General features: G+C 40.5%; 1 protein-coding gene across 2 annotated transcripts in view; it reads right to left on the bottom strand.

The window, feature by feature from the left end:
• DYNC2H1 (dynein cytoplasmic 2 heavy chain 1) overlaps positions 1–13,472 on the bottom strand; it is a 299,368-nt gene that overhangs the window by 269,259 nt on the left and 16,637 nt on the right. For both annotated transcript variants that reach the window (XM_026505886.4, XM_026505887.4), the window contains exons 13-19: positions 10,736–10,831; positions 7,452–7,604; positions 6,782–6,880; positions 5,627–5,766; positions 5,320–5,548; positions 4,351–4,478; positions 392–507 (exon numbers count right to left, since the gene is read on the bottom strand). In XM_026505886.4, coding sequence (XP_026361671.2) covers positions 392–507; positions 4,351–4,478; positions 5,320–5,548; positions 5,627–5,766; positions 6,782–6,880; positions 7,452–7,604; positions 10,736–10,831 — 961 coding nt within the window. The remainder of the gene's footprint in view (positions 1–391; positions 508–4,350; positions 4,479–5,319; positions 5,549–5,626; positions 5,767–6,781; positions 6,881–7,451; positions 7,605–10,735; positions 10,832–13,472) is intronic.

Below are 13,472 nucleotides of genomic sequence, written 5' to 3'. Positions count from 1 at the left end.
TGTGTAATTTTTCCAGTCTTTGAGATAACATGTTAACAAATCTCAGATTAATGGAAAAAGAAACAATGTGGTATTTTGGAAAACAGCAGTAATTTGAAGAGATAAGAAATACATTCTAGCGGAACTACCTACCTTTCTCAGTAACATATGCAACAAAATGATACTTGCTCATACTGCAAATAATAAAAATGCCGTCCATTTTTAGACCTCTAAAGAGCTGGATATGGACTTTCCGACTTTATTAAAATTATCATTTTAAGCACACTTCATTTCATAATACTTTTTAGGTTGGTTGATTTTAATCATCATTGAGATTTACATTTCTAATTATCAAAATACATGCCTTTATGTATAAAATTAAGTTAAAATAAAAATTATAAAGTGTCTTTACCCTGGATGGACTTCTTCAAAGAAAGAACAAGTACATCAAATAACTTCTGGATGAGATCATCAATCACAGTCTTCACAGGGTTACAATTAATATTTAAACAATCTACCTTGACCGCACTGAAAAATGCCAATGGACATATTTTGACATTAAAAAGACTTATTAGAGGGAAAGAGTCTCGTTATAATGATTTTCTGTAATACACTTCAAAATGTAAATCAGAAAGTATTACTGTGATCTTTATGGACATTTAGATTTTATTTAGTAAAAATGCTTTCCATGCACTATTACAAAGTTCTCATTAAACAATGATTTTGTTATAACACTACAGTTTTTTAGAGTCTCACATGAATATATTCAAATATTTACAAGCCCTTTACTTGTCACAGCACAAATACAAATGTACTTATTTGAATATTTATAACATGACTTCACTATCTGCAAAGTACAGACAAGGATGATAAGGGAAAGAAAACAAAGAAGGGGAATATAAATTATTAAGGCACTAGGACAAACAATATGATCATTTTATACCTATCAAATTAACAAAAATGTAATGAATTGTTAATTTGTATCTTCAATTGTGTGGGGAAACAATTCTCAGAACTGCTGGTCAGAGTAGAAAACCATGCAACTTTTGTGAGGAGCAATTTAGCCGTATCTAACAAGTAATTTTAAAATAAGTATATTCTTAGTCTTATTAACTTCACTTTTAGAATTTATCCTAAGGAAATTTCCAGAGCAGACTCCAAGATTAATATACAAGTATCTTCTTGGGGGCGCCTGGGTGGCACAGCGGTTAAGCGTCTGCCTTTGGCTCAGGGCATGATCCCGGAGCCCTGGGATCGAGCCCCACATCAGGCTCCTCTGCTGTGAGCCTGCTTCTTCCTCTCCCACTCCCCCTGCTTGTGTTCCCTCTCTCACTGGCTGTGTCTATCTCTGTCAAATAAATAAAATCTTAAAAAATATATATATATATATACAAGTATCTTCTTCAAAGCATTAGTTATAATAGGGAAAAATTAGGAACAAGTTAAATATGAAAATGGTTAAATTATTATATAGCCCTACAATTAAAAATCAAGTTTTTTGAGGACCAGGTAATAACAAGACAAAATATTAAAGATTAGTGTTAAATAACAGGATACAGTGAAACCCAAAGTTTGTAAGCATATGTACTAATATAGCCAAAACATCAAATATTAAGAACAATTTCTAGATTTTAAAAAATGTATAAAAGAATGTACTGTTTTAATGATTGGAAAAAAGACGTTCATTTTTAAGAACACTAAGTGTTTGCATGGTATCCTTAATGCAAATTGTTCTCAGTAAAGAGAAGTTGAACAAAACGTGTCCATCTGAGGCAATCTCATATTTATCTTAAACTATACAAAGTTTAAAAAAGGGCTGGAAAATAAGTCCCAAAGATTATTTAGAAAGCTATTCATCCTTTTTTTTTTTTTTTAAATATTTTATTTATTTATTTGACAGAGATAGAGACAGCCAGCGAGAGAGGGAACACAAGCAGGGGGAGTGGGAGAGGAAGAAGCAGGCTCATAGTGGAGGAGCCTGACGTGGGGCTCGATCCCGTAACGCCGGGATCACGCCCTGAGCCGAAGGCAGATGCTTAACCGCTGTGCCACCCAGGCGCCCCCAGAAAGCTATTCATCCTTTTTGAAGCAGATCCAGGTGACATTTTAGACAGCAAATTATATGAGTGAAATACTCACTTCTATTTTAAAAATGTAATTTTCCCTTAAAGCTTTACTTCTTTTCAATCACCCAAGAACTGCAAAGGTTTAAACTCCAGTTCTCCACCAGAAAACCATTAAGAGCCAGTTTGTTTAGTACATGAAATTTTACATAATTTTTGAAACTGTGACACAGAAAATGTCAAGATTTCTAATAGCTGATAAAGAGAGATGATTTTAGTCAACCTGAGATATTAATTATACCATATTTTGCTAAAGAATTAACATAAAGTAGTCTGATTGCAGCAGAGCTGTACTCACGGACTACAGAATCCCGTGGACAGACGGAATTCACCTTTCACTTGAAAATATTGGTAACATGAAAATGAGGGTCCCATCAGCCATAGATAGGACGGTATGGCCCCAGACAGCCCAGCCCAGAACCATATGCTTCCTATAGCATCCGAAACACAACACGAGAATATAAGTTTCCTAATCTCATTGCGTATTTCTAAGAAGTCCTCATGAAATAATATGTGTGTGTAAATGCATATTTGAGCTTACATGAAAGCGTGTTAACTTATTAACAAGAAACGGCAAACTGGAACAAAGGAATGCAGGACCAGCATTCTTTCTGTGTTGCTGAGTTCTGGCAGGAAGACTAGGAAAGCTGTCTACACTGCAGGACAGACAAGTTGTCCTGACAGCAGCAGAGGTCCTTGAGCGGGCAAACAAAATGAGCAAGGCTGGGTTCACAGATTATCCGACAGAGGACAGAAACCTCCAACACAAACACTACAAACTAATATTAATGGCATATCCTCTAAATCATCTCAGCTCTAACTCACAAGTCATCTGTCCCTTCTCTATTCATCATTCCTCATCTTCCTCCAAAGATAAGACCTCATAATACCTCAAAGTACTTGACAATATTTCATAATCTTTCCTCCTCCCCTTTTTGAGTACCAACAACTTAATTCAGTTAATGACTGTGGTCTTCTGGGTGATGACAGACTAACCTCTCTTCCTCCGTGATCTGTTTCTTCCACCACACAACTCGTAAGTTCCAGATTAACATCCCTAATGTACAGGTACTGACAGACACACTTCTGTCTAGAAATCTTCAACAGCTAACCACTCTAATATGGAGAAAACCCAAAGTCCCCATTTTAGAATGGAAAACTCTCCCAAATCTGGTCCAGGAACATTCCCTCTACTGCTTGAACCTTCGATTCTCATTTCTAGCTGTCAAAATTCTAGTTCAAAGATTTCTAGCTTAAGGAAACTTTCCTTAATTTTGCCCCAAATGGATGGGATGTCATCACCCTGTAAACCATCACAGTCTTCAGTTCAATTTCTAAAATGAAACAGACTATTCTATCTGGTATCAATAGTAGCAATTAATCGTAACTAACATTTACTGAGAACTTCATCTGTACCAGTATTTTGTATGCCAGTTACTTACTGAATTCTCAAAACCCTTTAGGATAAATACTACAGTTGTAACTATTAAAGCTGAGGAAACCGAGGTTCACAGGCTCTCAATGGCTGTCCGGCTCCTGGAGCTGGTACAAGCCGTCTCACTCCAGAGCCCACTCCCTTAACGCCTGTGTGGACATACTCAGCCATGTCTCAGGGCACTACCAGCAAGTAAGCGACTTGAGGTCCTCTGTCCAGTGTATAGAGCAACTTTACACCCTCACAGGACAAGGTTTGCATGTTATAAATGCTCACCAAATATTTAGTAAAAGAACAAATGAATTAGAAAAAGCGGTATTTTCCTTTTATAGGTAACATATGCACAATTAAACAGGCCTTTCACAGAGCTTATTGCAAAGAGTGGTTCCAGGGATACAAGTTCCAGACAGCGATGGGGAGCTACTTTCCGAGCAGCCGGGTTACGACATGCCCCGCAGAGGGTCTCCTGCACATTTAAGGCAACACCCAGATGCAGCACTGTGTTGGGTGACTGCCAGGGCGTTCCCAAAGGAAGCTACACAAACCAGAGTCACATGTGAGATCCGCATGCCAGGTCTGCGTAGAAACCTCTCCCCCAATCCACTCTATCCAACTAGGTCCCAGCCAGCAGAACCTCTAGAATAAAACTTTAAGTCTCAGCAACGTCCTACTCCAATGATACTCAAGTGTCATAGCTGAGCTTTAAAGGAGCCAAGAAGGTGACCTGACCTCGACACCACCAAGTGAGGAGTACCCTTACCATCTCGGGGCGGAAACTGTTACGGTACGTATGCACAACTTTAACTTCAATACCTTGGAAGTCGTTCTACTTCTTTTCCTTTTATTTTCAGTGCTTTAAAATTTCTCTCCCAATCATGGACAGTAGAAAGATGCTTTTCTACTAGAGCCTCCATATCAACTTGCCCAATTACGATCCATTCCTATTTAAAGAATGAAAAACATATTATTAAAGAAACAGTAAAATATATCAACATTTAAAAGTTTAAGGTCCAACTCTTAATAATAAAATGGGACAAATGTAAGGTATTCAAGTAAATTTCAACTTAGGTATGCAAATATAGCCATTACTGCAGAGCCTAATAAACAGGGGAAAAAACTATTTAATGTATAAAAATATTATGATGGTAAAACTTTTTTTTAAGAGATCACAAACCCCCTCTTCTTTTTCTCAAATTTGATGTATACGCAGAATCAGTTTGGCAAAGTCAACACTACAAATCCAGAAGTCTCCAGATGCGGTCAATTCTAGAAACCTGAACTACGGAAGAAGCATCAGAGAGGCAGGTAAGAAGCTGGCTGAAGTCACATCCATGTCGGGAGAACACCAACGAGCACGGAAGGCAGCCAGGGCGCACCTCTGCAGCGCTGGTGGGGGTCACCCAAACAGAACTGAAAAGTTACATCATCGTCACGACGCTGCTTCACTCCATGCTCTGCTCTTGATCCAAAGCATGAAGAAAAGGATATCTTTTCCTGAGAGGAATTAAAACTGACACAACAGAATCCTGTCCCATTCCATGTGGATGCAACAACCAGTTTCTCAATTTTCAAATAGTCAAAGACAAAAAAAATCTTAGTGTAACTTTTTTCTCGTCTGTGGTGTAAATATAGGTTGTCTAAGAATCCTCAACTCTGACTCTGTGCCTTGCCCAGAGTTATGTTATGACACACAAGACAAACTGTAGATTGTACATTTAATACTAATTCAATCAATCAGATGAAATCTTGTAATAGAACAACAGAAAATTACATGTTCCTTACCTTATGTTGCTGTAAAACAGCTGATAATCTCCTAAACAGATCTTCAGCTTTGCTGAAAATAGTCAAGAATCCACTTGCATTTCTATCAATCATAACAGAAAAAATGGACTCCTCTCCGGCCTCAGCCACTCCCTTAAACTGGTTGGGGATGCCGATGAACCTCTTCATTTCTCTGTAATACTTAGCCCGGATTTCTTCAAAAGGAGGCCTGAACTGTAATCGTCCCTGTCTAAACACAAGTAAGTAACTTTACAAGAGGAAGTGTCAGAAACAGAGACTGAGGATGGCACGGGCCTCCGGCTCCCACCTGTAGGTCAGGTCCACGCTGATCTCCGGCAGGTTCTCGTTGAGGGCCTCCAGGCCCATCTGGTACTGGTGCTCCAGAGCTTTGTACAGCTGGTGGTTCCAGTGCTGCCTCCATGCTCGCATGTCGCTCGCCTGGAAGCCCTGTCACGGGGGTCACAGCCTTTACTTAAAAACCATGTAGCACAATGCCATTTCCATTTAGAGCTTTTACATCACATAAACTAAAATTATAAGCCAAAAAAAAAAACCAAGAAACACCTCATTTTCCACATCTTGTAGTGCAGCAGTTTGTAGAGTCAAACATGAACGTCTCCAATCTCATCAATAACACACAAAAAGATCAGCAAAACTTAAAACATCAAACTAATGTCAAATGGATTTTACATGTGGACTTTATTTTATGATGCTAAAAAAAAAAAAAACGGTAATGGAATCTGGTTTATTTTATGAACTTCTTGGTTCTCTTTCTAAACTTCCCATCAAGCACAGCTCTTCTCTTCCCTTTCCACTCCCTAAATACTCCATTGCACATTTTTAAGAAAGTGATAAACTTAAAACATGCGGATGCTCAGGACGGTTTACACACTCTTTTGCTTCCATGGAACCATACGTACATTGATGCTAATACTTTAATTTTTGTTTTTCTTCAAGATCTCAGAACTGAGAAATGCATGTACTTATGTGGGACACCGAACTCCTCCTCGGCTAAGATCCCACTACCACCCCGCGGGGCGCTCTGTGCCAACTGCTCTCATATACACCATCTCATACCAAAATAGGAATAGAACTGAAATTTTACCCAAAAAAAGGGGGAAACATACTGAAAGAGCTATTTCATTATTAGGCTTCTGCCTAAACTTAGCTTTGTGTTCTACGGATGTCACGATCACCTAGAAGAAAACTAAGGAATGGTAAAATTTAAGCACCAAGTCAGAGAAACTACAAAGTCTGAACTGAGAAATGTGGCATTTCATAAGACAAATGGAAACTCCTTTCCTATTTTTGAATGTAAAAGCATTGCCAATTTGTGGTCTTTGTCGTGATTCGGTATAATTCTGAATTTATTAGGAATTCATTAAAGATCTTTCACCAGTTCAGGTTCACGTTCTGAAAAGCTGGTACTCCCATGTGTAGACACCAGCAAAGCGTGCTTCACCTGGGCCTCCACACTCGCCAAGCCAGTTCTCAACTCCTGCAGCCCGTCTTTCCAGCGCTGCTGCTGCCGAAGCAGATCGACGTTCATGAGCACGACCACCTGTCAAAGATCAAAGCACAGCAGTCTCAGAGTACGCCTGGGAAACAGGACGTTTCAGCGGAAACCCGGACAGACACCACCGTAACCCAGTGATCAAATGAACTCCACCTTTGAGACGACACATGAATACCTGACGCCCTGACACAGACGTGTGATTTCTGTCAGAACCGCATCACCCCAATCTGATAATGAGAAAACATCACACAAACCCCCAGCGAGAGGCATTCTACGCACAACTGCCAATATCGAGGTCATGAAACACAGAGCAACCTGAGGAGGCGGGGCTGGCAGAGCCTCCAGGACTCAATGCAAGCGGGATCCTGGAGAAGGACATCAGCGGAAAGGCTGGAAAATTCACAGCCGTGTATTTCCGAGTTTTGATACACGTACTGCGGTTATACAAGTTGCTAACAGAGGAAGTTGAAGGTAAATGTGAACTCCAAACTACTTCTGCAACTTTCAGTCTGTTAGGTAATTAGACTTCCAAATAGAAAGTACTTAAGATTATATCCCTATTACCTTTTAAAATAATACTAGTCATAGCCCATCCAACTTTATAAATAAAACATACCTTCTCACAAAACGTCGTGTGCCATTTTCTCAGTTTTCTATTTTCAGTGGCGAGTCGCTGAGCAGCATTCTGGAGTTTTTGGATGTAGCCTTCTAATTCTTTAGGGTTATCCCAAGTAATCGGTGACTTTCCCCCACTTCCTGCTTTTGAATTCTAAGGTACAACAAAAGTCATTTAGCATGTACATGCATTTCTCTTTTCCTAAAGACTCCACAGACATCTTCAGTCCAGTTATCCCTAACACTGATCTGCAATAAAAAAGCATACAGTAATTTTTCTGTTTTATAAATGGTAAAGCAGCCTAGCCAAATTGAATAGCTCCATCCCTTCCTTCCAAGTTCTCCTCTCAGAGAAGAACAACCCTACATGACACAACACACACACACACACACACACACACATATACAGAAGGAACAGAAGTAAGAAGGCAGACAACCTACAGGCCTGGGGAACTGAGCAAACACACGCACTCTCCCTTCCTGTCTCCCAAACACGCAGGATGGGCCAGCGGACAAGCCTCCACCCTGAAGCCACCTCCAGGGACACACACAGCTCAAGAAGCCTGTTCCCTCTAACCCACAGACTAGGAAAACAGTGGCCTAACAAAAGAAAACCTTTTTAGCAAACCCACCCTACTCTGGCCAAACACCAATAGAAAACCACCGCTCTCTGCAGAGAGCCGACCTTCCACCCATCGCTCATTCAAAGCTGGCAGTGCTCCCTGATGGTAACCCCCACCAAGGGAACACCGGTGGGGCTGAAGAGCCAGCCAAGCCCCACCACCACTCTGCTGCGAGAGCGCCAAGAGTCTGCCTGGGCTTCCCTGCAGCCATGCTAACAGGGCTCAGGAAGGAGCTAAGGGGCGACAGGACACTGCAAGCTGCCGCCCTTTCACAGGAAGGTGTCCGCAAGGCAGGAGGGGACACTGAGCTCCTGCTCCCCTCGTCAGAAGCGGCGCAAGGCCATGCTTCACTTCCGTCAGCACAGTCTCTGCAGGGCCCAGCAGAGCACTGAGCACACACACCCAGTCCTCACACTACAGTTCATTTTTTCAGAGAAACAACGCACTACACAGAAAGGACCACCAACTCAACCCACGGTGAGGTTCTCAGCTGAGACCACGACACGCAGGAGCAGGTGGAACCACATTCTCAAGGAGCCGAAGGCCCTGCCAACCATGAATTTTGTACCTGCTGAAAATATCCCTCAGGAAAGAGGGGAAATAAAAACATTCTCAGACAAAGGAAAACCAAGAGAATTTGTCTTTAAGAGCAGGTTTGTTCTTAAAGCCTGGCTACAGGCAGTCCTCTCATTAAGAATTTCGAAAAGCAAAGGAAAACACGGGGATAAGGAAAATAAACTAGCCTTCTTGTGAATTTCTTAAATCCTATTTGATGACTGAATCAAAAATTACAACCCCATGTGAGTGTAGAGGACACTACACACTTAGGACAAATACACAAAAACAGAGAGGAGAGAGCTCCGCAGCAGTCAGGTTTCTATATGTACTTGACTCGGGAAACCGTAAGGCAGAGCAACTAGGCCTGGATGCAGGAGATCCTCAATCAGTAGCTGAAAAGTGAATGAAACTAACAAGGATAATAAATCCAACAGAATCCTCTGTGGAACAGGTGAAAAAGCATCTACCTAGAAATGACCACACACGACTTACTGTTGTATTACTAGAGATAATGAAATTAGTAAAACTCGAGGCCCTGCTCTCCAATCCAATGACTGGCCAAGGGATTAGAACCAACCTCTGTGTTCTTTGTCCTGCTATCTCCATATCTATCTACTCTTCAGTCTCATTTAACAGATGCTAAATGCAATTATTTACTTCTCACAACCCAATTTCTCATAGAAATATCAATAGATGCTACTTTGAATACATTTACTAAAGAAGAAAAAGTGCTAAAGGTATATACAATTAAACATTATCTATTAGGTGAAAAATAATAAAATCTTATCTCATTTCCAAAAGTACACTTGTAAATAGGCCCCCCAAAAAAGTCTAAAAGATATATACCAGACTATTAACAATGGCCATCCCTTGATGGTACAATTTTAAAACATTTTTTTTTTCTTTTTGTTTGCCAGTTTTTTTTTTTTAACTTTCCATTTAAACTCACATTGAGCTTTGGTAATAAAAACATGTTTCTAATAAAATTTATATTATGAATTATCTGACTTATAGTAAATGTTAAGCCTGAGATCTGGTGTGCAGAACAGAGTTAGTGGCACAGGTCCGCACGCTATCCCTCCAAAGGCCTGCTTCTAAGACAGACCCTTGGCTGGCACCTGACCCCTGCACCTGGGAGGCCTCCCACCACCCTCACGTTTCTGACCAGCTCACTGGACTGAAACATCATAGTTTACGCTCAACACTCGATCCCCTTCTGGGAACCTGGAATTTACATGTTAGGCAGAAGATACCTCCATGACTAGCCCCCAGTAAACGCCTGAGCACCGGGTCACTAATGGTCTTCCCAGTAAGACACCATCTCTCACATTGGGGTTGCTGGGGTTGGGGGGGGGGGGCGGTGAAGAATGCCGTGTGTGCCTCCACTGAGAGGGACTCTTGAGAGCTTGCGCCTGGTTTCCCCAGGATCTCACCCTCATGTACCCTTCCCTATGCTGACTCTGCTCGGCATTCTCTAGCTGAAATAAATCATAATCAGCTGTGGGGACAACTATACCTTGAGTCCCATCAGTCCTCCTAGAAAATCACAGAACCTGGGGGTAGTCTTGAGGAATATCACAACTAGCAATCCACATTCAAATAAAACAAGAAGAAAATACTCCTCTTCTACTTACTTTTAAAATATTTTATGTCTATTAAGACTAAAAATGTAGATTTCAAAAAGCCACCAGTCACATAGTAACAGTTTAAAAACTACTGTAGGTTTTTCTAATGCCATATGTGCGCATATTTAAACAAGCACAGATAAAAATAAATATATACCAAATTATAAAATCAGGAGATTTTTTTTATGGTATATAAGGACCTCAAACTTCAGTGAATAAGTAAATATAATAGCCACCAATTGTATACTATACATATGAAATCAATTGATCAAACTCAACACCTTAAAATGTGAAACACTGTAACCGTTTAAATCTACAGTTGGAAAAATGTTACTTGGTACTTGTTAAGAGAGAAGGAAGTCATTGGGGAACAAAACAAAACCTTAGATCAATGTTAAGTGGAAGGGTATACTGAAAAACTAAAAAAAAAAAAGGAACACCTCACACATAAATTCTAACAACATAAAAAGTCCATTTACCTTAATTATCTGTTCAAATGCTAATGCAGACTGTAGCATCATTGGTCTCTGACTTTGAATCATTTGCTGATCAATAGAGTTGTAAAAATGTGCCACCTACAAAGTAAAAGTCCAATTAGCAATAATCAATAATAAATAAGTTTTTCATTTGTTTTCATTTTTAATTGACTGGAAATATTAACTCTTCTCATGCTAAGATTTAACAAAAAATATTTTTCATCTCTAACGCAGCATTTATGCATGTATTAATATACGCAGTCAACAATTATGTGTTGAGTTCCTATAATTTGCCAAATCATGTCCTGGGGCCTCATTAAACAAAGATCATAAAACTCAGTCCCTGCAATCAAGACGTTCACAACCTCTCCAAACCTGCTCCTTCCTTTCTTAGTACGTAACACGTGATCAATCCATTTCTCAGACCAAAAAAAATCTTTAAGTTGTCCTTAACTTTCCTTTCACATCCCACATCAGTGATGTCTACTGACTATACTCTCAAACATGTATTAAATCCAGCCATCTCGCCTGCCTCCATCAGGCCCACACCAGTCCAAGCACCCTCGTCTCTTGACAAGACCAGTCCTGACTCCAGTCAAGGCTTCCTACCGTCTTTTCAAAGCATTCAAAGAAGTCAGAGTGGTCCTTCCTTAAACATGAATCACACCATAGCTTTGTCCACTCAAAAACTTCCAATGACTCCCCAGTGCATTTGAGAATAAAATCCAAAATCCCAAAACTCTTACCTAAAATCTTCCAATGGCTTCCCAGTACTCTCAGGAATAAAATCCAAATTCAAGACCCATGGCCCTACCCCAGCACAAACATCCTACATAAACTGGCTGTTAGCCCCAGCACGAACCCTCACTGCACAGTAGCCACGCTGGTCTCCTTGCTGCATCTCTAATCCACCAAGTGAGTCTTCCCTCAGGAACTCGGTATGAAATTTGTTCCCTCCACACTCTTTCTCCAGATGCCTGCATGGTTCTGTCGTCACTTTATCGTACCTCTTCTCACATATTACCCTTCACCAAGGCCTACCCTGACCACTCTGTATCTTTCTTCTGTCTTCTTTTTCTTCAAAGTACTCATAACTACCTCAAACGGCCTACATGTGTGTTTGCTCTCTAGCTCCCAAATTAGAATGACAGCTTCAGGAACATTGTCTAGCAAGTAGAAGGCACTCAATATTACCTGAATTAATCAGTGAACCAAAAAACAGATACCTACAAGGTACAGTGATGAACAAAAGAAGACACTGTCAACTCTTTCGGTGGAAAAGGAGAAGGTCAGGGAAGCAGATCGAGTGGACGCCATGGCATGAGTCCAAGGAGTTTGAAAAGACTGTTAATCTTTGTATCCCCAGCACCTCACAAAATTCTTAGCCCAGAGTATGTGCTTGAAAAATATTTCCTTACTGGGACGCCTAGGTGTCTCAGTGGGTTTAGCATCTCACTCTTGATTTCAGCTCAAGTCACGGTCTCAGGGTTGTGAGGTCAAGCTCCGGGTCAGGCTCGTGTGCTGGGCGTGCAGCCTGCTTAAGATTCTCCCTCTCCCTCTGCCCCTCCCACCCATCCCTCTCTCTGGAAAAAAAAAAAAAAAAGATTCTAACTAATTTTACAGAGAGTCCTCTTCTTTCTACTAGTACGTATGAAAATATGGTTTACTTGGAGAATATCCACTGAACTTATTCTGTGCCACAATAGTAGTCCAAGAAAAAGCCTAATCAACAAAACTAGAAGCGAAAGAACACATACTCTTAAAGCAACCTGGCCGTGCTACTATCTAACCAACTCCTACTTCCCACTCCCTATACCAGCTACACACCTGCTCCTAAGTAAAGGTTTACATAAATCGACTTCCCCCAGGAAATACAAATACTACATGACCATTCCTTCACCATTTGAGCTCCTATTGCGTCACACTAAATACACAGGACACAAAAGTGAACAAGCCTCTCTGCTTTTGAAGATGCAATCCCTCTATGTGAAATGCTCACCCATCCTACCCCTGGGGCTCCTGAGAGAACATATGTATACTCTTCCAGACTCACACCAAACAGCATTCCTCTGTAAATATTTATCTGATACTCCTTCTACCCTCACCCAGGAAAGAACTGAAAATTCCCACCTCTATGCTTTCATAGGCCTTTCCAAAAATCTCTAATAAAATACTCATATTAAATATTTTATTAATTTTTCAAATATCTGTCATCAGTACATAAACTGTAATGGAATAAATATGGACTCTGGAGTCAGACTGGGTATCAAATCCCAGCTACATAACTTACTAGCTGTGTGGCACCAGAAAAGCTATGTTACGAATCTAATCCCCAATAAGATCAGTGAAAAATGGGGAGGGGGGGTTGAATTGAAATAACATAAATAATCTATCCTCCAGAAGTCCTGATATTTAATGAGAACTCAATGTTTAGTTTGCTCTCTCCTGCTACACCAATGGTTCTCAACCACAGTTGATTTGTACCCAAGGGAACATTTGGCAACAACTGGAGATGCTTTTGTCAGGACCAGACAGATGCTGCTAGATACCCTAAAACATACAGGACAGTCCCCACGAAAAAGAACCGGTCCAAAATGTCAACAATGCTGAGGCTGAGAACCATGTGCCAGAATATGAGAACAGTATATTCATTTTCATATCCTCACTATGCTATGCTTGGCAGTGCAGGTGCTCAAGGCATCTCTGCTGAAAGGATAAACGAGACTAAGATACACAAGAT

Source organism: Ursus arctos, unplaced genomic scaffold (assembly GCF_023065955.2).
Source record: "Ursus arctos isolate Adak ecotype North America unplaced genomic scaffold, UrsArc2.0 scaffold_22, whole genome shotgun sequence".
Taxonomy (NCBI): Eukaryota; Metazoa; Chordata; class Mammalia; order Carnivora; family Ursidae; genus Ursus; species Ursus arctos.
This window is presented reverse-complemented; position numbering and strand designations above follow the sequence as displayed.